General features: G+C 44.9%; 1 protein-coding gene and 1 pseudogene across 1 annotated transcript; one reads left to right on the forward strand and one right to left on the reverse strand.

Moving 5' to 3' along the window:
* The first annotated feature begins 2,643 nt into the window (after positions 1–2,643).
* LOC115848812 (ras-related protein Rab-9A-like) lies at positions 2,644–3,229 on the forward strand (annotated as a pseudogene).
* Positions 3,230–13,665: 10,436 nt separating this feature from the next.
* Positions 13,666–22,894, reverse strand: TRIM15 (tripartite motif containing 15). Its single transcript, XM_030849754.2, has 7 exons — positions 22,526–22,894; positions 20,571–20,666; positions 17,565–17,795; positions 16,775–16,797; positions 15,402–15,517; positions 15,021–15,053; positions 13,666–14,183 (listed from the first exon to the last, which is right to left on the reverse strand). The coding sequence occupies exons 1-7, from the start codon at positions 22,892–22,894 to the stop codon at positions 13,666–13,668; spliced, it is 1,386 nt and encodes a 461-aa protein (XP_030705614.2).
* Between the last annotated feature and the right edge of the window lie 1,436 nt (positions 22,895–24,330).

Here is a 24,330-nt window from a genome sequence, read left to right on the forward strand (position 1 = left end):
TAATGGCAAAGAGCATATTTCCTCCCTGAGCTCTCATTTGTGGACTCATTAATGTTTTCCCTCTTAAATTTATTTTTTCTTTCTAAATACATATATGTAAAATGTGTCAGTTATCAGAAATGACATGCATAATTATAATAAAGTCTTAATTTACTTTTGAATCTTGAGAGACAATATTTATTAGCATAATCTTTTAAATTTTTTATTTTATGTTGGAGTATAGTTGATTCACAGTGTTGTGTTAGTCTCAGGTGTACAGCAAAGTGATTCAGTTATACATATACATATATCCATTCTTTTTCAGATTCTTTTCCTGTATAGGTTATTACGGAATATTGAGTAAGGTTTCCTGTGCTCTACAGTAGGTCCTTGTTGCTTATCTATTTTGTATATAGTAGTGTATACATTAATCCCAAACTCCTAATTTATCCCTCCCCGCCTCTTTCCCCTTCGATAACCATAAGTTTGTTTTCTAAGTCTGTGAGTCTGTTTCTGTTTTGTAAATAAGTTCGTTTGTATCATCTTATTCCACAGATAAGTGATATCATATAATGTTTGTTTTTCTGCATCTGTACTAGCATATTCTTGAAAATTTAAATTTATTTTGTTGGTTGATGTGAACTGTCCCCTAAAATTATACACTACTAACCCTTTATTTATGAAAGAATTTCATATTCTCAAAATGCCTTTTACCCTTTCTTGGAAAGAGTTTTTATACAACAATGAGGGGTTTTTGAAACTTTTAGGTGATTATTGTATAATTAAAAGCTAATAGTTATTAAAATGGGAACATTTCCATTTGAACAAAGTATTAATGCATTCAGGTCATTGTTGCTTTGATGAGTTTTATGAGTGTCATACTTCTACAATAAGCTGTAGAAGATAAAGTGTCAGCATAGAAGACCCTTGCAAAATAATAAAAATGTGTAATAATAAAAATGTATGATGCCATCCTAGTACAGAAAGTTGCTAGCAAGATTTATTCAACAGATTTTTAAAAATTTTTATATTCATATTTTAAGTTGTTTTTTATGAGCTACATCTGCACATATGGTCAAACATCTACAGTGCTTATTACAGAGGAAAAAAGAACAGTGCCCTGCCCTATTCCTCTCCCCAGTCGCCTAGTTCATCCTTTTTAGCAGACTATTTTGGTGTTCACCTTCATTTTTTGTAAATAACATGAGTTTGGGGCATTATCCTCTAATTTTACACTGTGGAGAAGGAAGATTTAGCTCTGTTCTCCCTGTTTCCCACCGCACACACACACACACACACACACTCCCCACGCATTCCCATCCCTTCAGTGTAGGCCTAACATCAGGTAAGTATAGGGTTGGTCAAAAAGTTCGTTCAGTTTTAAGTAAAAATAAGACACATTTTTCATTTTCACCAAGAATTTTTTTTTTAACATCTTTATTGGGGTATAATTGCTTTACAATGGTGTGTTAGTTTCTGCTTTATAACAAAGTGAATCAGTCACACATAAACACATGTTCCCATATGTCTTCCCTCTTGCGTCTCCCTCCCTCCCACCCTCCCTATCCCACCTCGCCAAGAACTTTCTTGAACAACGTATTCATTAACTGAACGAACTTTTTGGCCAGCCAACGCAGTACTTGAATATGTTCATTACCATGTGTATGTCCAAGCTACTTACACCAGGAGGTAAACCATGATTAATTTTACTTCTCATACAGGTTTTCCTTCATATTTAAATTTTTTTTTCTTTTTTTTAAAAAATTCATTTATTTTTGGCTGCGTTGGGTCTTGGTTGCTGCGCGGGCTTTCACTAGTTGCAGCGAGCGGTGGCTACTCTTTGGTTGCGGCTCATGTACTTCTCATTGTGGTGACTTCTCTTGTCGAGCACGGGCTCTAGGCGCGTGGGCTTCAGTAGTTGTGGCTCACAGGCTCTAGAGCACAGGCTCAGTAGTTGTGGCACACGGGCTTAGTTGCTCTGTGGCATGTGGGATCTTCCCAGACCAGGGCTCGAACCCGTGTGCCCTGCGTTGGCAGGCGGATTCTTAACCACTGGGCCACCAGGGAAGTCCCTTCCTTCATATTTTGATGTCTGAAAACAATCTTGTACACGCCTAGTCTTAATATACCTCCAATTAGTCACTATTATCGTTGTTCTACGGACTTAATGCTTCCTTCTGCTTCTCACACGTTCATCAGTGCCCCTTCTTATGGCTGCCTCTTGCATCTCCGCACCACCCCCCCCCCACTTCCTCCTGGGTTTAACTTCCCTCTTCCTGAGAGGGAAATGTGAGGAGATCTCTCAGCAAAGGTTTGTGGTAAACTACCTTTTTTTCTCTGTGAATTTCATTTCCTCCTCATTCTGGAGCTAGAATTTAGCTGAGAACAGAAATTTAGTTTAATGGCAATTCTTTCAGAAGTTCGAGGGTCAGCAGTGCCACCGACGCGTCCTGCCTGCCGGGTCCTTGACCAGACAGGAGCTCCCAGGCTTCCACCGTGTGGCCGCGAGAAACTCCCTGCACTCCTATAATGAGCACGGCACAGTGGTGAACCGCTTTCCCTGTTGTCCGTGTCCAGGTGAATCTTCCAGACAGTCCTAGAGGCAATGATGATGTTTGAACTGAACAATTAAAGGTTCTGAAATCAGAGATCTTGAGATTAATAATGGCAGGAAAATCATCGCTTTTTAAAGTAATTCTCCTCGGAGATGGTGGAGTTGGAAGAGTTCTCGAATGAACAGATATGTGACTAATAAGTTTGATACCCAGCTCTTCCATACAATAGGTGTGGAATTTTTAAGTAAAGATTTGGAGGTGGTTGGACATTTTGTTACCATGCAGATTTGGGACACGTCCGGTCAAGAGCGATTCAGAAGCCTAAGGACGCCATTTTACAGAGGTTCTGACTGTTGCCTGCGTTGATGATTCTCAAAGCTTCCAGAACTTGAGTAACTGGAAAAAAGAATTCATATGCGGATGTGAAAGAGCCCGAAAGCTTTCCTTTTGTGATTTTGGGTAACAAGGTTGACATCAGAGAGCGGCAGCTGTCTGCAGAAGAAGCACCAGCCTGGTGCAGGGACAACGGCGACTATTCTTACTTTGCAACAAGTGCAAAAGATGCCACGAATGTCGCAGCGGCCTTTGAGGAAGCAGTTCGGAGAGTGCTTGCTACCAAGGATAGGTCAGATCACTTGATGCAGACAGACACGGTCAGTCTGCATCGAAAGCCCAAGCCCAGCTCATCTTACTAGTGAAGTTAGAGAGGTTGCCTGTGCGATCTAACCAGCTCACATACATGCACAGATAAGCACAGGGTGGAGAAGAGAATTAGCGTTTGCAGCAATGGATCATGTACTCAAGAAATTAAACTAACCATATTGCTGCCTTGTTGGTGGCAGAAGGGACACATCCACTCACAGGAGAAGCTACTTAGTAATGGCACCTTACCTTTATAAATTGTTAACGGTTGTCTAATAATGTTTAAATATGCATGTTACAGAGCTAATAAATGAGATGACCAAGGCTTTATAATTAAAACACTTGAGTATTCTAGAAGTTACTGTCTTTTCCCCGGGAAAATGGAGAACTATTTTTTCTATGTGTATATTTTTATGCAATTAGCATTCTGTTTCTGGTTCAGAGAAAACATGTCCTAAAGCAATGTTAGATATTAAAGATTAAAATCCAATGCATTTGCACTGTAAAAAAAAAAAAGGGGGGGGGCTTCCCTGGTGGCGCAGTGGTCAAGAGTCCGCCTGCCAATGCAGGGGACACGGGTTCGTGCCCCGGTTCGGGAAGATCCCACATGCCGCAGAGCGGCTGGGCCCGTGAGCCATGGCTGCTGGGCCTGCGCGTCCGGAGCCTGTGCTCCGCAACGGAAGAGGCCACAACAGTGAGAGGCCCGCGTACCGCAAAAAAAAAAAAAAAAGAAGAAGAAGAAGAAGGTCGAGGGTCTATTTCATGGCCTACGTTGTTGCTGTTGAGAAGTCTGCTTACTGTTGACTTGCTCCTTGGGACGTCTTCTCCTTGCTACTTTTCAGATTTTTCTGCCTTTCTTTTGTTCAGTTTCTGTGTCTAGGGGTAAGTTTGTCATTATTTATCCTGTTCAGTACCTGTGTTTCTTGAATCTATGCTTGCTACCTCTTATCAGTTCTGGAAAACTCAGACTCAGTGTCTCCTAAAATACTGCTTCTCTCAATTTTCTCTCGTCTCTCCTCCTGGAACTCCGGTAAGTCATATTTTGGAGCTTCACGTTCCACTCTTCAGGTGTCTTAATTTTTCTCCGCTTTTCCATTTCATTATCTCTCTGTCATTTACATTTATTTCCTCAATTCATAAACTGTCTCTGCATCTGCATTTAATCTATTGTTTGACCAAGTCAATAAGACTATTTTCATTTATATTTTTATGTCTAGTTCTACTTGGTTCTTAGCACTAGATTTTCGTGTTCTTTTCTTTCCTTTTCGTTCTTTAATCATTTAAAAATTCCCATTTTTAGTCTCTTTTAGATTGTTCTATAGTTGAAGTTCTTGGGGTTGTACTCCTCCAGTTTGTGTCTTCCGGTGTGGAAGGGGATCATTTCTTCATGTGTTTTTAGTAACTTATTTTGAGCTCCTCTTCAGCAGGCCTTTTTGAGAGCCTTCTATGCAGTGCTTCAGCCAGGGAACCCAGATGTAATACCGGTCTGATACCATTTTATATTTATTTTTTGGCTTGGGGGTCCGTACCCATAAACGAAAACATTATCCATACATTAGGCCAGGGATTCTGTTTCTCAGAAGGATTCCCAGGAAAAGCTCCCCTCCTATCTCCTGTGCCACTGGGTGGTTTTCCCCCAACTTATCCTTTCTCGGAATGTGCATTCCTCACAGGGACCTGGCTGTATTCCAGTCTCAGTCTCGACTCTCACAGCCACTCAGGATTTAAAGAGTAAAAAAAAATTCCTTGAGTAGGTCAGTGTACTCATCCGTTTTCTTGTGAAACTGAAAAAAAAAAAAATTCTGACCACTCATAGTGCCACTGGCAGAAATGTAATTGTTTTTTAACATGATAGCTTACAATATGGTGAAGCTCAGGGCGAGTTATACTCATCAGCTATAAATTTAAGATGAAAATTTCAAAAACTCCCATAGCAAACCTGCAGTGCCTCTATGAATTTACCCCAGAAGATAGCATAACAAGGAAGGTGATGTGATCCTGGTGCATGCTTCAGGAGGAGAGAACGAGGCCTTTGAGGAAAACATAGCCCCTGATAGCTCTTGACCTTCTTGGGGGGGAAAAAAAAGAGGAACCCCCCCGGGGTCTCATTTATTGGAGGAAATAGCCGTTTTCTCATTTCTTTAATTTTCTGTATTTATGTATTTTGCCTTATCTGTAAGAGGACATCCTTAGATTCTGCCTAAAGATAGAAACCTGGATCTGATCATCCCTTGAGGCTCTTCCCAGCTCCAAGATTTTAAGTCATTGTTAGCAGCGGCAGCATTGTTGATACTTAACTGCACTAGGCACTGTGCTCGGCGCTTTTACGTGTATTGTCTCATTTATTCCTGATAACAATCCTAAGGTGGGTTCTTGTTCCCAGTTTTCAGACCAGGAGTCTAGAAGCTCAGGGAGACTAAGGTCTCACCACTAAAGGTCACACAACTAAAACCTGAGTCAGGGTATGAATCAAGGCCTTCCTGTTTCTAGAGCCCATGGTTTTCACTGAGCACAAAGGTGTGAGGTCATTGCTTTCCCAAGAGACCTAGAAGGAAGTATCTGAAATTAGTCCCCATTCCTATGAGATACAAGGTGATACTTAGAGGGTAGAAGCAGTACTCGCTCTTCACTCCCTTAGATGGACAGCTCCCTGAGGAGAGGAGGTAAGTCACGAGGTCTCAGAGTTAGAAGGGATCCCATTGCTCTTTAGGCCCTGGGAAAATTGGATGATTTTTCCAAGGTCAAGGTCATTGACTGAGCCAAGATCAGAACAGTAGGCATTCCCATCTCCAGGGGGGCACCTTGACTTGTTTGCATTCACTGTTTCTTCTGCATAGTTCTTAGAGCCACTGACCCAGTCTCAAAATCCCTATACAAAGAGACTGCTGTGAGGGGATGGTGCTGGTGGCAATGGCTTTATTGTGATCATAAGGATGATTAGCTCTTGTGTCTTCTTTCTAATGGCGTGGGAGAGAATTTACAAAAATAATATTCACTGGTGATAGCCCCGTAGTCCCCAATTAAAGATAATCTACACAGCAGTTCTCATTAGTTTAATTTTCTTGTTCTTCTGTGAATTAGAATACATTTTTTTTTTTTAATTGCCTACTCTGACCCCCGGCAATGAAGCTGCACTTCTTTATGAATTCAGGGGACATCCAGCCCTAGAGATGCAGGAAAGTTGGCCGTGATCAGAGGCCACTCCTGGCTCCACTCCTTCCTTCACCCGTGGCTCTGAGTGTCTGAGGTTCTAGTTCTGCTACCTCGGTTATGTTTGTCCTAGAGTGCTGGACTTATCCCAAGTTTTGGACTTTGACCACAGACTTCTTTATCACACATGAGAAAAAGAAAGGATAATTGAGGATTTCCTTACTTCTATTGATAAATAGGTTCTGTTTGGTGCACATTTGAGTGGTTTATGCCAGTGTAATTCTGACTCTGCAGACCAGTCATCTGAGACATCAATCACTGAGCTTCCTTCCAGGGTCTCATTCTAAGGGAATTTGCCCCAACTTCACGAGCAATCTTAGCTGCTTACTAAATGCCAAGCGCTGTACCAGGCCTATTACATGTTGCGATATTGTGATTTATAGGAAATATATAGGGCTTCCCTGGTGGCACAGTGGTTAAGAATCTGCCTGCCAATGCAGGAGACACAGGTTCGAGCCCTGGCCTGGGAAGATCCCACATACCACGGAGCAATTAAGCCTGTGTGCCACAACTACTGAGCCTGTGCTCTAGAGCCCATGAGCCACAACTACTGAGCCTGCATGCCACAACTACTGAAGCCCGCGTGCCTAGAGCCTGTGCTCTGCAACAAGAGAAGCCACCGCAACGAGAAGCCCGTGCACCGCAATGAAGAGTAGCCCCCGCTCTCCACAACTAGAGAAAGCCCACGTGCAGCAACGAAGACCCAACACAGCCAAAAATAAATAAATAAATAAATTTATTTAAAAACAAATATATATATATATATATTTGGTCATTCAGATGTATTTCTCATATATGTTTGGTCTTTGTACACAGTTTCTGGCTCACAGCTCCCTAAACCCTCAGAATTTCCTGAAGGATAAAAACAATGGTAGCATCTTTTGTTATAATATTTGATCTTTTGTCCTCAGTTCCTGAAAATGCTTCAGAGCCATAAAGGTGAAATGGGTGGCTTGTTATGAATAACAAGCGGCTTTATGTTAATGAGGTGACTTTTGGAAATCAACTAAGGATTGGGGCTGGTTGCCAGGGAAACCAACCAGGAAAAGGGGTGGAACTTTCAGTCTCTTCCCCTGATTTCCAGGGAGGGGAGAGGGCCTAGAGGTTGAATCAATCACCAATGGCCAGTGAGTTAATCAATTGTGCCTGTGTGATGAAACCTCCATAAAAACCCAAAAGGGAGGGAGTTCGGAGAGCTTCCAGGTGGGGAACAAGAATGCTTCCATGTGCCACTGTGCTGGGCCCCAAACTCCACAAGAACAGAAGCCCCTTTGTCCGAGACCTCACCCTATGTATCTCTTCAACTGGATATTGATTCATGCCCTTTAATATCCTTTGTAATAAATCAGTAATCTAGTGAGTGAGCAGATTTCCTGAGTTCTGTGAGCCACACTAGAACGTTGATTGAACCCAAGGATGGGGTCGTGGGAACCTCTGATTTATAGCCAGTGGGTCAGATGTACAGGTAACAACCTGGACTTGCAACTGGCCTCTGAAGTGGAGGATGGTCCTGTGGGACTGAATCCCTAACCTGTGGAATCTGATGCTATCTCCAGGTAGATAGTGTCAGAATTGAGCTGACTTGTAGGACACGCGGCTAGTGTCCAGAGAATTGCTGGTGATGTGGGGAAACCATCCCATCCTCCCGCTGCTGCCCCACATTGGAATTGGGTTCCAGAACCATAGTACATTGATAATCCATTTAAAACTCATAATAATCTGATAGAACAGGTTTTTGTTTTTTTTTTTTTAAATCTCTTTTTCACTTGAGGAGACTAAGATTCAGAGGCATTAAGTAACTTACCAGGTACCTTGGCCACAACGATTGGCCCTGAGATGGATATCTTATCAAGTGTCATCCAGACACACTGGCTAGTGACTTGCAATCTGGCACAAAAATCAGCACTGAGCCAATCAAAAGCCTTTCTCTGGAATTTGGAGTTGGAATAGCTACGGTAGGCTCTGAAGGGTGAGAGTTGTGATCTTGTGGTGGTGAAAAAGACCTTAAAAACATAAATCACAAAGTGAAAATTTATGAAATTTATTACAAAATTCGAGATTTTAACCTAATGAATAACACCATTATCAAAGTTAACAAATGAGTCGTATTTTCAAGTCTAAAATGAGCAGGTTAATGTCTAAATATGCAAGAAATTCCTGGAAGTCAACAAAAGGAAGATGGAAAACTGAATAATGAATGAAAGATAGAAAATTCCAGAAGATATGCACCCTCACGGGAAGTCAGAAAAAAGCTAAAATAAAACAGTAGTGAGAGATCACTTTACAGTCAGCAGGTTTCCAGAAATTAGCAAGTTTGATAGTACCTATTGTTGAGGTGAGGTGGGGTGTTACCGAGTCCAAGCTCCCGCTCGCCACCCCACTACAGGCCGAGGAATCAGGAGGCGAGGTATTGAGGTAAAGAATACAACTATTCGGAAAGCCGACAGACTGAGAAGATGGCAGACTAGTGTCTCTGAAAAACCATCTTATCGGGGTCTGGATGCCAGTTTCTTTTATAGAATCAGAGAGGGAAGTAAAGCAAAAAGGCAAAATAGAGAGGGAGAGGCAGTGAGGAAGTAAAGTGAAAAGGGCCATCAGTCTTGCGAAACGCATCCTGGAATGGCCAGCCTCGGTGAGGGGATGTGTTAATTTCAGCCATTTACAGGTGGGCAGGGTCAGATTGTCTCCTTGTGAGCTGAACAAAGGCACTTTAGTTTAAGTGCCAGGCAGAGGAGCAGGGTTCCCTGAGTCCGGCCATTATGTGTGAAAGTCAAAGAAACAGATCCAACATGGAGTCTGATTTAGCTCTTCCCTGTTACAGGGGAGCAGAAATCTCAGAGCCCCTCTGGCGGAAGTGTAAATGGATATAGCCATTCTGGGGAGCAATTTGGTGGTAATTAAGGAAATTAAGTGTGCAAATACCAGCCATCCTCTCCTGGGCTGTATCTTAGGCTCTTACACGGGGAAGAGTATTAGGCTGTTCATCACAGCATTGCTTTTTTTTCCCCCCTCCACACTGCGAGGCATGTGGGAACTTAGTTTCCTGACCAGGGATCCAACCCGTGCCCCCTGCGGTGGAAGCGCAGACCACCAGGGCCTGGTGGTCCACCAGGGCCACTGGGCCACCAGGGAAGTCCATCACAGCATTGCTTGTTGTCATAGGCAGATGGAGGTAACCCAGAAGCCCTTTGCCAAAAGAAAATGTAATAAAATGCGGTGATGTGTATTGTAGAATACGATTCTGCAATTAGAAGCTATAAACCAGATGTATATACAGCAACACAATTAGATCTTAAAAATCATGGTACTGGGTTTTAAAAAGTAAGAAACAGATCTAGTGCCATACTATTTATATATTCAAAGATCCCTCTGTATCCAAGGATACATGGAAAACACTAGAGAGTAGCTGCCTGCAGGGGTGAGGACAATGTGAATGAGAATTGGAGATAAATGAGAAAATATAAATAAAACAAGAAGACCTTGCACGGGCTGATGATTATGTACCTAGAATGAAGGAGTATTATTGAGTTAACTCTAAACTGGAAGCCAGAATAAAAGAAAGAACTGAAATGAGCAGGAAAATAAAGGACACGAGTAAAGCCAGCAAGCCCGCCCATAGACTGAAAAATGCGCCCCACACGCAGAGCCAAGCAAGTGGACCAGAGATGATGCATTGCCGCGGCTCCAGTTCCCATCACATCCAGCCTGCTTTAATCACAGTTCTTGGGCTTCAGAGAGATGCCCTTCAAGTTCCCTATAATCACCCCTCTGGTCCTCTAAGGCACCTCAAGTGTATGTAATCCAGCAGACTGGCAGCTCTTATGAGGGCTCTCTCTCTCTCTCTGTCTTTTTTTTTTTTTTTGCGGTACGCGGGCCTCTCACTGTTGTGGCCTCTCCCGTTGCGGAGTACAGGCTCCGGATGCGCAGGCTCAGCGGCCATGGCTCACGGGCCCAGCCACTCTGCGGCATGTGTGAACTTCCCGGACTAGGGCACAAACCCGTGTCCCCTGCATTGGCAGGCGGACTCTCAACCACTGCGGTACCAGGGAAGCCCTCTCTGTCATTTTTTTTCATCCCAATCTCCCAATTCATCCCCCCCCCATACACACACACCCCTTTCCCCCTTGGTATCCATACATTTGTTCTCTACATCTTTATTTCTGCTTTGCAAATAAGATCATCTTTACCATTTTTCTAGATTCCACATATATGCGTTAATATATGATATTTGTTTTTCTCTTCCTGACTTACCTCTCTCTGTATGACAGTCTCTAGGTCCATCTCTAGGTCTCTGCAAATGATACAATTTCATTCCTTTTTATGGCCAAGTAATATTCCATTGTATATATGTACCACATCTTCAGAATGACCATCATCAAAAAATCTACAGACAGTAGGGCTTCCCTGGTGGTGTAGTGGTTGAGAATCTGCCTGCCAATGCAGGGGACACGGGTTCGAGCCCTGGTCTGGGAAGATCCCACATGCCGCGGAGCAACTAGGCCTGTGAGCCACAACTACTGAGCCTGCGCATCTGGAACCCGTGCTCCGCAGCAAGAGAGGCTGCGACAGTGAGAGGCCCGCGCACCGCGATGAAGAGTGGCCCCCGCTCGCCGCAACTAGAGAAAGCCCACGCACAAAAATGAAGACCCAACACAGCCAAAAATAAATAAATAAAATTAAAAAAAAAATCTACAGACAGTAAATGCTGGAGAGGGTGTGGAGAAAAGGGAACCCTCTTATACTGTTGGTGGGAACGTAAATTGATACAGCCACTATGGAGAACAGTATGGAGGTTCCCTAAGAAACTAAAAATAGGACTACCGTATGACCCAGCAATCCCACTCCTGGGCATATACCCAGAGAAAACACAATTCAAAAGCATAATTCAAAAATATACACACACCCTAATGTTCATTGCAGCACCATTTACAATAGCCAGGACATGGAAGCAACCTAAATGCCCACCAACAGAGGAGTGGATAAAGAAGATGTGGGATCTCTTTTTGCCTCCTGCCCAGTAGTGGACAGAACACATCACTCTCACGTTCCCAGAAAACAGCAGTGCTAACAGAAGTATTGAGATCAACGGAGATTGTGCTGAGGAACCTGTAGAGGAGATACAAGGACGGATTTACAGCACAAACACTGCAACACAGATATCCTCAGACTCTCCAGGGGGGCCACCAAATGGATTATTTTCCTCCAGGCAGCTCTCAGTCCTCATTCTCAGGTCTTGGCTACTCCTAAACCTTCCCCTCAGGCTTCTAAATTCTCTTTTATTTATACAGGGCAATTTTATTTTGGCCCAGAGCCTCTAAACGTGCATATCCACGCCCCTGTTTCCTGGACCACCCTAAAATGAGAAGTACTAGAGGCTTGGAGATACAGCGTAAGTCGTTCATTTGTTTTTTCTCTTTCATACTCAACCAAAAAGTCTTGTCTGACAAAAACACTAGCTCAGGGCAGAGAAAATGAAACAAAGCCCCATATGACCTGTCTGTTTGGAAAGTCTGAGCTTCTTCGTAAGGTCACTGGACTGAGGCACTGAGGACCAGGACCTCTGGATTCCACTTCCTGAAGATTACAAAGACCAGCTGGGAAACCTGTCAGACAAGTTCCTTTAACTTGTGCCAGTTTTCTCAACCACAGAACGAGAAAAACAAAGTAAGTCCTCTGTATTTCACAGGTTTGTTAAAAGGTTCAAAGGAAGATGTGTATTTTTGAAAAATAACTTTTGACTTGGGTAATGTTTGACAAGTGTTACAATGAGGCATGTGCTGCATATCGTTCTTCTTTGAGGGGGAGGATTGCGAAGAGTATTTATGGTATAATCTCATATCTGTTAAAAAAAAGAAAGCTAAATACACTTGTCTACAAAACTGGCAGGATAAACAAAAATGTTTTACCAGTGGTTGCCTACAAGATGTGATAAGAGTACGTGAATTGGAGAGAGGGACTTTTAACTCTTTGAAAACGTTTGAATCTTTTTAAAACCAGGAGTACAGTATATACTACTTTTATAATAAACATTAGGCAATACTGCTACTGTTACTACTACTACTAGGTTGGACTACCAAACAATTTGATTTTTTTCTGGGTTAAACACAGCATGGTCCTGCCTGTCACACAAGGTGACAGAAGAAACCCTAATACCTCTGGCTTCATTTGTATCAAGGACTTCTATTTGCTCAGTTAAATTAGGGGTAATTATTCACATCCCAGTGATTCGTATTACAATTTTGTAACGAAATTCACATATGGTACCTGCGCTTAGAGTATCTTTAAGCCATCTGACCCCACACTTCAGGAGCAGGGCTCATACTACACAAAAGGTAATCGTGCCGGTAGATCTATACTAGAGGGAACCTGACTGGGGATGAATGTAGATTTTTTCGGAGCTTGGGGTGGGAGGGTGGGAATGTAAGTGTTAAACTTGAAAGAGAGCTAGAATCAGAAAGGGTGGAGGTGGTGTGAGAATCATCATTACAGAGATTCATACTTTGTGAAGGTATTTTAATGTGTGGTTAGTTTCTGCGTCCAATAATAGTAACAACAGTAACAATAATAAATATTTAAGAGGTTAGTTAAGAACTGAACACAAGCCTCGTTTTATTGAAGAACGGGATCTGGCTAGACTGCCCTCAGGCAAGTCCTGAGTAAAAGAACCGGCAGGATGTGTCTGGGTCACAGAGATTCCACTGGCTTTAAACCTTTCCTTCAGCCCCATCAGCACTGATTAGACACATGAAACGCAGGAGTCTGGGTGGGTGGCACACTTAATTAGGACATTCTCTGTGAGAAAGAGAAACGAGCGGAAAGGAAGGTGACCTGGGTGCACCCAGGGCTGGATGAAGAGGCCCTAAGGTCTGTAAAGGTGGAAGTACCTCCATGTGTAAGCCCCAATAAAAACAGGCAACTGAAAAAATTAGTGCAAACGCCACAAAATTCTGCTTTTTCCCATGACGGTTATTCTGAAGCTTTAAACAGTTTTTAGATTTTTTTCCTCTTAAAAACCTACTGGCTCCCCAGCTTTGCTGGTGTCCTGGGCACAGCCTCGCCTGCCTCTGGTTCTCCACTCGGAGGCGCACAGAAGGCGGGAGCGTCAGCAGAGGGGACCAGGAACGTCAGGGAGTTGAAGGACATAAGATAAATAAAGTGAAAGAATTACAAAGCCACAGGGACGGAGATCCTGTGTCCTCCCGCAGTCTTGGGCACGACGACTCGCCCAGGGGTTGGAGCTGGATCCCCGGGCGCTGCACCGCACTTCGGAGGCTGAGCCTCAGCCTTTCAAAGTAAGGCAAGAACCTTTTTTCCAGACAGCGAAGAAAGGATAGACTTTGCCGGAGAAGGAGGCGGTGAAGGTGAAGATGGGCTCCTGGGTCTCGGCGTTGAGCAGGGCCAAGTGCCCCGCCTCGTAGTCCAGGGAGACGCCCACGAGGCGCGGGATCTCGCTCAGCGGCAGGTCGGTGCCCGGCGAGGTGCTGGCCCAGCACTGCTGGTGGGAGAGGATCACCGCCCAGACGCCCTCCTCGGCGCTCAGACCCTGCTTCCCTTTCCCCATCCCCTCCTCCCCGACCACCCCCACCGTGCAGCCGCCGCCGTCCCCCAGCTGCACCTCCACCTGCCAGCGGTGGCGCCCCGACGAGAAGCTGGGGGAGCCCAGCACCACCGGGAGACCCTCGAAGGGCAGGCGGCTGTCGGGCAGGTTCTGCTTCCGCCGGGTGTACTTCACAGACTTCCTGTCCTCGGAGAGGACCAGGCTCTGGCTGGCGGTCTGAGGGTCCAGAGTGACAACCCCTGTTGGGAGGAAGGTGTGGCCATCAACAGAGCTGGCAGCACAAAAAATGCCCCTAGAGCACGTGTGCTGTGAGTGCGAGGCAGAAGGAGCACCGGCCTTGTGCAGCCTGCCATTGTCCCGGCTCCTCAGAACCTCAGTTCCCCCTTTTGTTCCAGGAGGCAGAAGATGACAGCTCTACCTGACCCGCAAGTGGTGCTGTGCTATAAGGCTTTGCTTCTCAAAGTGAGGTCCATGGACCAGGGGCATCCGCTGTTGCTGGGAGCTTGTTAGAAATGCAGAATCTTGGGCCCCATTCCAGGCCTAGTGAATCAGAATCCACATTTTAACAAGATCCCCAGGTGAGTTTTCTGCACATTAATTTGAGAAGCAGAATGAGATGATGTTTTGGGAATAGTTTCTAAATTAAGCACCAATTTAAAAGTAAATGCTATTTTAAAAATTGTTCAGTATTTGTCAAAGTCAATAAAGAGTCCAGCACAATGCTGGACAAAAAAAAACAAGCACTTGATAAATATTTTTGAATAAATAATATCTATACAAGTAACTAATATTAATTACTATGTGCCAGGTTTCATACTAAGCTTTTTGCATACATGAATTCATTTATCTTCAGCTACTTGTGGGGTGGTACTATTATATTTTCTATTTTATAGATAAAGAAACTGGGACAAAGGGGCTTAATGACTTGTTAGTGTCTCATAACGAGCAAAGAGAACCCAAGCAATCGGGCTCCAGAGTTCATATCTTTAATTGCTCTGTTTGCTGCCTTGGATTGAAAGGATGAATTCACAAACGGATAAAGGAAAGAATGGCTCCCGAAGCCCCCAAGTGTTTACCTGTATCTGTTTCCAGATGATGCACCAAGTTTTCTGAGGGAAGCAAAAATAGAAAGATCTGTGACTTATTATTTCTTATAGGCACCCAAAAGGGTGGTGTGGTCTGGGAACAATGTGACATCAGGGACAGAAGAAGGCTCGGCTTCTGCTATGAAAGAGATGTAGTCCTCACCTTCCTGCCTCTCAGTGCAGTGCCCGTCCTTGGGGAGAGGAGATGCTCGAGGGAATGGTCTCCCTGGGCAGAGGGGGATCACTAAAGGAGGGCCTAAGAGATGGAAGATGTCTTGAGCCAGGTTTGGAAGGTGGGGAAAGATGGAGCTGGATGGAAGGCAGATGGGCAACTGATGGGAATGGGGAGAGCTGCTGCCCCTTCCTGTTTACCTGAGAACGCCCTCATCATCTCTGGGAGGGTGAGTATTTTCCTGTGGAGATCGCGGATCTTTTCGACAAGGTCAGGAGAAATGGCCTCTGGACTCACAAAAGTCTTCATCTCATACCTGCAGACAAATTGGTAACCAGTTAGGTTCTAATTCCAAAAATAATGTTTGGGTCATCCAGACCCAATGAGGCTAAAATCAGACTAAAGAATGTTGGCATCTGTGGTGAATAATTAGATTGAGTATCATCCCTTTATCTTTGCTGGACATGTGTAGCTACTAAAGCAAGAGCATTTCAGCTAGACCTAAGAGGAACACATGGTAACCACTCCTCAAGAATTAGAGGTAGGTGCTTTAAGAGAATGGACCTGTGGGGACCAAAAGGGAAGAGATCATTAGCCTCTAGAGGGCGGTACAGTACCATTTGAAAAACAGCCTTACACAGTCTTTCTAATTTGTTGTGCTGTTCAGTACAAAGGGAAAGAGATTGTGCAGGGATGAAAAAAGGAGATGAAAGAAATCCTATACTGCAGTGAAAAAGCCCTCAATTCTGGTTCCAGCTCAGTCTTTGCTTGTCAGTCTCTGTGTGACCTGGAGCAAGCACTTCGCCTCTAGGTTTTAGTTTCTTCACCCGACCAGAAGACCTTGAAGGCCCTTCTAGATCTAAATCTCTGACACTCTTTGAGAGTATGTTTAGAGAACTTCCTGATTCATGGACAGCTGAGTTCAGCCCCCCTACACATACATGCGCACACAGTATATGAGAAGTCTTCCCTAGCTGCTGTGTCTCTGCTCAGCCCACGGCAGACTGCTGATGCTTAGAAAGGAACGGAGCCCTGCTATTAGTAATGCCTCTCAGCTGCTGGTTGCTGTCCTTTTATTGTAGCATTTGAAATTTTGAAGAAATTGGAAAGTTGAGTGGGAAAAATGATTGAAAGAACAGACTGGTCTTCCCAAGTTTTGTGCTTATCATATTCTATACAAAATATTTCCCCTAGGCTATTTTTTTATTTATTATTTTTTTAGACTGACATTTTAAACGGTGTTAAATACTGACTTAAGCTCTAATAATTTCAGGGATTAAATAAAATGTTCCTGGATCAGCCTAACGTAATTATTATTTTTAACTTCACTTCTCAGGGAAAAAAGTACGTCCCCAATACCAAACAATCAGTTTTAAAAGGAACCTTAGAATACAAACCTTAGTAAATTGGGGCTGTTTATGTATGAGTGGATGAGAGAGTGTATCTGTCGGAGTGCTTTTGCTTTTCTGAGTAGCCACCTGTGGGGGCGGGGTGGGGGGAGTCAGTGAGTGCCCCTCCCCCTTCGGTCTCAAGGTCAAGTGTAAAGCAGGTGGGACTGGGCAGTGGGCCCTACCTGCTCTGGTTGACTCTGACATCCTACAAAAGAAAAAGATACACTTAGTTTCCATACATCCTCCCCATCAGGGATTCTGTACATCCTTTCTTCCTTAGCATATCAGCTCAAAACTCTCCTCCTCCAGAGAGGTGATCTTTCTAATTACCTACTCATCAGACTGTTCATTTACATCATGCTTCCGTACTAATGTGGGACTGTGTTGTCAGTTCATTTGAGCTGCTTTCTCTGTCTCAGCCTCATCCTAGGAGTGTGTTGTGCCTCCAACAATTAGGAGATGGTGGTTAGCAGGGACCAGGCCTTCAGTTATCAGCCAGACCTGATGTGAAACAGGATAATATAATGATAATCACAACAGGCACTGTTTACTGAGTCCTTTCAGTGAAGCAGAGACTACGCTAAACATTTTGCATGAATTTGTTTTTTCACGGTCTTTGCAACAACCCTATGAAGGAGGTGCTATGATTATCCCCATGTTTAGAGAGGTTACAAGATTTGCCAATGTCACACAGCTAGATGAGCTGACGCTCAAGCCCTTGACTACAAAGTTCACTCCAAAGCCCTTGGCATGACCATGGTGCGTGACATGGGAAAGTCATCCAACCTTTTTGGGACTACATCTCCGTAACCTCTCTGGGCCGAAGGAACCCAATAACCATCAGTCCCTCTCATTAGAAGTAATCTCCCCTTCCCTTTCCTGTCTTTCTCCAGCATCTTCCAGCCCCCAGTATGGTGTCCCCTTCCTGTGGACTCCCTCTCCTTTCCCATGAGCTGGTGGGCTGTCTCTCACTTGTAGAAGCTCACTTGCTGGTTGCTGACACTTCTCCTCCAGCTCTTTGACCTGGGCTCCAAGCCGGGCGACTTCCTCAGAGAGCTTCGAGATATACTCGTCCCTCTCCTTCCAGATCTGCTGCTCCAGCTCCGTCAGCCTGGCCAGCAGGAGATGCTGATATTCCCCCAGCTCCTGCTGCAACCTCTCAAAAGCCACTTCCACCTGCTGCTTCTTGCTTTCAATCTGAGTCTACGAGGGGTAGAAAGACAGGCCTGGTTAGGGAGAAGCTCACAGAGCTGGGTTCCCAGAGGATCATCTATGAACTTGATTAAAAGGGATAAGGAGTAACTAGTTCCAAGATTCATTCTCCCAAATAATACTGTGGTACAAGGAGGTAGGTGTCACGATAAACTTACCAACGATGAGGGCGATGCTCTTGTCTCACCTAGAGATTCTAATAATAATGCACATTATACTCTCAGAGCCATGTTGAACTTTTCAAACATCCTTCCACATCTGCAATACCATCCTAACCCTCCCATACCATCCCTAGAGTCAGGTGGAGATGATCTCTTAGAGAGCAATCGAAGCGAAAGGAAGCTGTGATTAGAGCATGGTGTGGCATTGTTCTTAGCCACCGAGGTCGCCATCTACAGGGCGTATTTTTTTTTTTTTTTTTGCGGTACGCGGGCCTCTCACTGTTGTGGCCTCTCCCATTGCGGAGCACAGGCTCCGGACGCACAGGCTCAGCGGCCATGGCTCACGGGCCCAGCCGCTCCGTGGCATGTGGGATCCTCCCGGACCGAGGCACGAACCTGTGTCCCCTGCATTGGCAGGTGGACTCTGAACCACTGCGCCACCAGGGAAGCCCTACAGGGTGTATTTTGATGGGAGATGAGGGATGCTGGAGACATCTTCTTGTCCCCAAACTCTGTCTCCTTGGTCAAGGGACCAGAAATTCCCACACTGTGGATTTCCTCCCAGAAAATTTTGTAGCACGAGAGAAGAGATGGGCGGGAGGCAGATATTGCCTCACCATCAACCTACTGTCCTCGGGGTCAGCCTTGTGGTCAGTACTGGAATGCAGACACTGATATACACTTTCTGGCCCCAAGCTTCCTATCTGAAGGCAATGCTTTCAGGCGGACAGACTGTAATTGGAAGAGCAATGGACTAAGCGTCAAGAGACCCAGGTTCTAGCCATTTCATTATGAGACGGCTTTGCCGTCTGACCTTGGGAGCAGCACTTTTCTGGACATCAATTTTCTGCTCTGAAAAATAATGGCTGGCAAGACGGATCCGGGATTAGAAGATGTCAGAACCACTTCCCGCTCTCATGTTCTGGGATTCCATAACCTTGACTCCAAATGCCCTTCTGCCGAGGCAGGGAGGTGAATAAGAACAGTCAGCCCGTTCTTTCCAGCTCAGCAACGGATACTAGACAACAGGCTTCCCCAGAGTCTGTTAAGAAAACCCCTAGATGGGTATTTCCAAGTGGGAGAAATGGATAAATTGTTTTTGTTTAAATAAAGTGAATTTTAAAAACAAATAAAGTGTCAAATAACTTTATTCTGAAGTTTGACTACACAGGTAGACTTATGAAATGCATTTTTGAGCACTAAACGGAGTATGGACATAATTTTCAAATACTATTTGAAAATTATTATTTTCAAATAATAATTAAGTTATTAAATTATTATTTTCAAATAATATTATTTAACACTTAATATTTCAGAAAACATTATTTAACATTGCAAGGTTTTAGGCCTAAAAAATGTGCCATTAACTTTATGAAATCCTACAGGTCATATTTTCTCAGCACTGGGAATAATAATTTTAAAAACCATCAGTTAATGTATAACCAATAAATACTACCTAGCTGTATGAAAATTGAACTTAGGATCATTTTAAATAGCTACTGCAATAGACAGAAAATCCAAACTGAGATTACTTTTACAGAGTCAAAGAAGTGCTAAGGAGGAAGCATTGAAACTAGAGACAAAAGACTAAATTCACCTAATTCTACCAAAACTACCTTAATGTTACAGGAAACAATGTATACATATGTGAAAACATCATGTTGCACACCTTAAGCATATGCATTTTTATTTCTCAATTATACCTTAATAAAACTGGAGTTGGGGGAGAAAAATGCACCCTTACAAGAAAGGAAAGAAAAACAGTAATTCTGGCCATGTACATGTGTTATTCATTAGAGTGGAGGATTATCACTTCAGAAATTTGTGCAAAACATAAAAACACTTTCAAGAATTAAGAAAATAGTTACACTCTACAAATAACGACGTTATCATATGATATATGGGGGGGAGTGGTGTTCTAAATGAAGAAAATCAGGATTTCTTACAAGACACTGTTCTGTCACAAATGTCCGTGTGAAATATTTTACTCATGGATGCTAGGTGGATTTTTGATGTTTTAGAACAAAATTATATATATTCCCAAAAGTTATTTAATGCAGACAACTAAAAACTCTCAAAAGTTACAGGAATCCTTAAAACGTCCAACAGAGCTGATGGGAAAATTTGGGAACTTCTTAGGACCAGAAGTAAACAAGAGAAGGATCCAGAGGAGTGATCAAACTGAGAAGCCAGTGTTCCTTCCAGATACTGGCTGCTCACATGGCCCTCACTGCTGTTTGGACCATCCACCCTGCCCGCTTGGAACAAAGAAAGAAAGGTGCTGACTGGAGACATCCCAGATGTGGGATCCCCAAATGTGAGAACCGCAAGGAAAGCTCACAAGAAAATAAGCTAACAGGATGAAGGGTCAGAAGAAATTAAACATCACCTAAACTTCAGATATTAGAAATATGTTTAAAAAAGTTTAAAGACAATGGGAATAATAGGAAAAATAATTAATTTGAAAGAGAAAAAAAAAAGAAAACTGAAAAAGCATATTTGGAAAACAACCAAATAGAAATCAAACAGTTGAAAATTAATTAAAAAGAAAAGAAAAAAAAAGAAAACCCCCAAAGGAGAAGGTGGCCAATAATGTGGCCTTTACCAGGAGCACTTGGAGCTTCCGGTCTTCCCGGCTCTTCATGTCTTCAATGTCATCTCTCTCCATTCTCAGGGCTTCCAGCCGACTCCTGAGACGGTCCTGTGGAGAGAAGAGTGGGCAGAAAGAGGCGGCTTAATTCATAATTCAACTCACAGGTATTAATTGTCTACCATGTTCCAGGCACACCGTTAAGTGCTGAGGAATTCAAAGGTGAAAAAGGCCCACCATCGGGACTTGCTGGCGGTCCAGTGGTTAGGACATGGTGCTCTCACTGCCCGGGCCCTGGGTTCGATCCCTGGTCGGGGAACTAAGATCTCACAAGCTGCACAGCACGGCCAAAAAATAAAATAAATAAACAAATAAAAATAAATAAATTAGAAAAAAAAAGACCACCTTCTAGAGATGGAGTCGGTCACAAGTGATTAAAATACAAATGGACAGGGCTTCCCTGGTGGCGCAGTGGTTGAGAATCTGCCTGCCAATGCAGGGAACACGGGTTCGAGCCCTGGTCTGGGAGGATCCCACATGCCGTGGAGCAACTAGGCCCGTGAGCCGCACTACTGAGCCTGCGCGTCTGGAGCTTGTGCTCTGCAACAAGAGAGGCCGCGACAGTGAGAGGCCCGCGCACCGCGATGAAGAGTGGCCCCCGCTCGCCACAACTAGAGAAAGCCCTTGCACAGAAACGAAGACCCAACACAGCCATAAATAAATAAATAAATAAAATTTTAAAAAAAAAAAAAAGAAACTTGTTTAAAACAAAAAATACAAACGGACAAATGCAATAATCAAGGTGTGCACACAGTGAGATGGGAGCACAGTGGAGGGGACAATTCTGCCTGTAGGGACAAGGGAAATTTGTCGAAAGCAGAAACCGGTTACAGTGGGCCTTGAAAGATAAATTTCCAGTTGGGTAAGAGAGGGGGAGGAGAGTACTTAATGCTTCTGAACTGTACACTTAAAAATTGGTAAAATGGCTAAAAATAAAAAGAGTCAGGAGAGAGGAGAGCTTTCCAGGAGGAAGGAACTGCATGTGAAAAGTATTAGAAGCAGGAAAGAGTGTTAATTCAACAAACAGCAGGTACATAACGGTCAGTTTGTCTGGACACATGGTGCCCGGGCAGGGTGGCTGACAGATAAAGGCAGGATCCTGACTCCAAGGGGCCTTGGATGCCTCGCTAAAGACTTGAGATTTCTTTGGGCACTAGGGATCCACGGAATGATTGTGAGCAGGGCAGCGACATTACGGGCTTTGTGTTTTGGGAAGCTCTGCCTCGCAGCAGATTGGAGGGTGAGGGGAAAGGTAAGAATGCAGACAGGGACCTTGTTGGAGCCTCTGGGTGACAGATGGTGAGAGCCTGGATTCGGCAGTGGGGGAAATGCAGAGGGAAAGATGAGAGATATTTCTGCGGAGGCCACTTCCAGACCTGGTGACTGAGTGACAAGAGAGAGATCTGAGGGGCAGACAGGAGTGCATAATGTCCCCAAGACCAGATGGGCTGCTGTACTGCCACACCTCCCTTTCTCAAAAAGAAGAGCAGTGCTTGTTGGATGCCTTCCCCATCCCTGTCTTCCCTCTGAGCTCCGGCAGTCAGGGCCTTGCTAGACCCCATATCCAGTCTGGATCCAGGGAGACAAAGGCCACCCTGCCCATGACCTGCAGGACAGCCTGCTCTCCTTCCTTCCCTAAAGAGTGAAGCCATGGCTACAATTCTCTGTGCTCCATCACCGCAAGGTCTTCTCGGGGCTGGAGCTGAATTTCCCCAAGACGTGAAAGGTCACGCATCCAAGTGGAAGGAACCACGTCCCCCTCAGTCTGAGACTGCCCCAGGGTCCCAAGAGCCTTGGGGTCCCCTGATGTGGAGGCTGTGCCCTACATGAAGATCCCCGCCCTATTCCCTTCACCACCTTGGGGTACTGTCCTGCCTCAAACAGCCCCAAGCTGACCCTACCTTTCTTACCCGGTAGGGCTGGATGGCATCGTCCAGGAGGCCCACAACGTGGGCCTGGTGGGAGGGACCCTCCCGGCAGAACACACAGAGGAATTTGGCATCGTTCTCGCAGAAGAAGTAGATCTTCTCACCATGCTCCTCGCAGTAAGTCTCCCCCAGAGGGCCCAGGGGCACGGGGACCAAGAGGGTCTCGGTCTGCTTCTTCTCCTTGCAGAGGGGACAGAGCAGGACCCTGCCGGAGGGCTGGGCACCCATCTGGGAGAGTGGGGGGAGACAGTGCCAGCAGAAGGTGTGTCCACAGGTGGCGGTCACTGCATCCTCCAGGGGCCCTTTGCACTCAGAACAGGCGGCCCCTTTGTGGGAGGGGGTGGAGAGCATCATGGTGCCTTCCCCAGCCCGTCCACTGAGGCTTCTGTCTCAGTCCACATGAATCCTCTTTCCCTGAAATGGAGTCACTTTTACGAGTCACAGAGGGAAAGGAATGAGAGGCTGAGCGAGGGGAAGGCAGGAGTGTCTGGACAGAGGAGCCACCTGGCTCCACCTCTTGTGCTTCCCAGAGTCCTGGCCACCACCTATCAGCTGAGTGGGTCCAAACTCCAGGGCATCTCAAATTACCCAGCATTTCCCAACAGTGGCCCCGTCATCCAGTTCTCCACTCCTTCTGGTCCTTCCGGTTCCTGGGGTGGGGAGCAGAGTACGCCATGAGGTCACAGGGAGATGGGGTTTCCTGGAACCCCTCCCTTGACCACAGTAGGGTGGGGGGAATTGGGGAGGAGACGCTGCTTCCTGTCTGGCTGAGCAGGTGGGAGCCATAAACTTCTGGCTTTGAGGTGTGCACACAGCGGCAAAGTCCAGCCGGAGTGGGAGATGCTGACTTCCGGGGGCTCTGCTCGGATGCCGCAGGTGTGATGGTCACTCACCGGGTCCCTTCCTCCGCCCTCCTTTCCTTGTCTCAGCTCCTCGACTCTGGCTGGTCTCTCCTAAACTCCTACCCCCCCACCACCTCCCAGTGCCAGTGTCCCCACTGGAGTTTGGGTAAGATTGTACTTCAATTTTAGTTTTTAACTGCAGCGGGAGAAGGCGAGAAAGCATAACACAATGTTGATATAATTTAGAAAACTCAGTTAATCAAAAAGATAAACAGGTTCAACGACATTTATCTAAGGCTTAGTATTTTCATATTATTACATCCAATCTGAAAACAGTGCTCGGGGGCAGGAGATGATTACAGGAAAAGTAAACTGAAAGGTAAAGTGACTTCCCCAAGGTCACAGAGCTAGAAAGTTGCAAGGCTAGGTCAATCCAAGTCTCCTGGCTTCCAGCCCGTGCCCTTCCTGAACTGCCAGCCAAGACAATGATCAAACAGCCATGGTTCTTCATCCACTCACCTTCATCTGTGGATAAAACCAAGGAAATCTCCTTCCGTTCTCCCACTGGAGGATCAGCACCCCACCGTGTTTCGCTCCCTTTCCACTCCAACTATTTTGTACATCACCTCCCCTCTGCCCCAAAGAGTGCAGCCCCTGGAGCTGCATGTCCAGCACAAGAGCCTCCAACTGCACGAGGCTGCTGAGCACTGAGATGTGGCTGGTCCCGTATGTGTAAAATATGCCCCTTCTTAAAGACTTAACATCAAATAAAAAGGGTGTAAAATGTCTCATGACTAATTTTTTCTGATTACATATTGATACTACTTGGGGCTAAATAACATATTAGTTAATTTCACTTTTTGCTTTTGAAAATATGGCTACTGGGAATCTTTTATTTGTACACGTGGCTCACATTGTATTTCTGTTGGACAGCACGGCTTGGAG

Source organism: Globicephala melas, chromosome 11 (genome assembly GCF_963455315.2).
Source record: "Globicephala melas chromosome 11, mGloMel1.2, whole genome shotgun sequence".
NCBI classification, from domain to species: Eukaryota; Metazoa; Chordata; class Mammalia; order Artiodactyla; family Delphinidae; genus Globicephala; species Globicephala melas.

Coding starts and splice junctions, on each gene's coding strand:
- TRIM15 (XM_030849754.2), bottom strand. CDS start 22,894: ATGCTCTCCACCCCCTCCCACAAAGGGGCCGCCTGTTCTGAGTGCAAA. Junction 20,667..22,525: donor ATGCCATCCAGCCCTACCGG/GTAAGAAAGGTA, acceptor TTCTCTCCACAG/GACCGTCTCAGGAGTCGGCT. Junction 17,796..20,570: donor GGAAGCTCCAAGTGCTCCTG/GTAAAGGCCACA, acceptor TACCCCTCGTAG/ACTCAGATTGAAAGCAAGAA.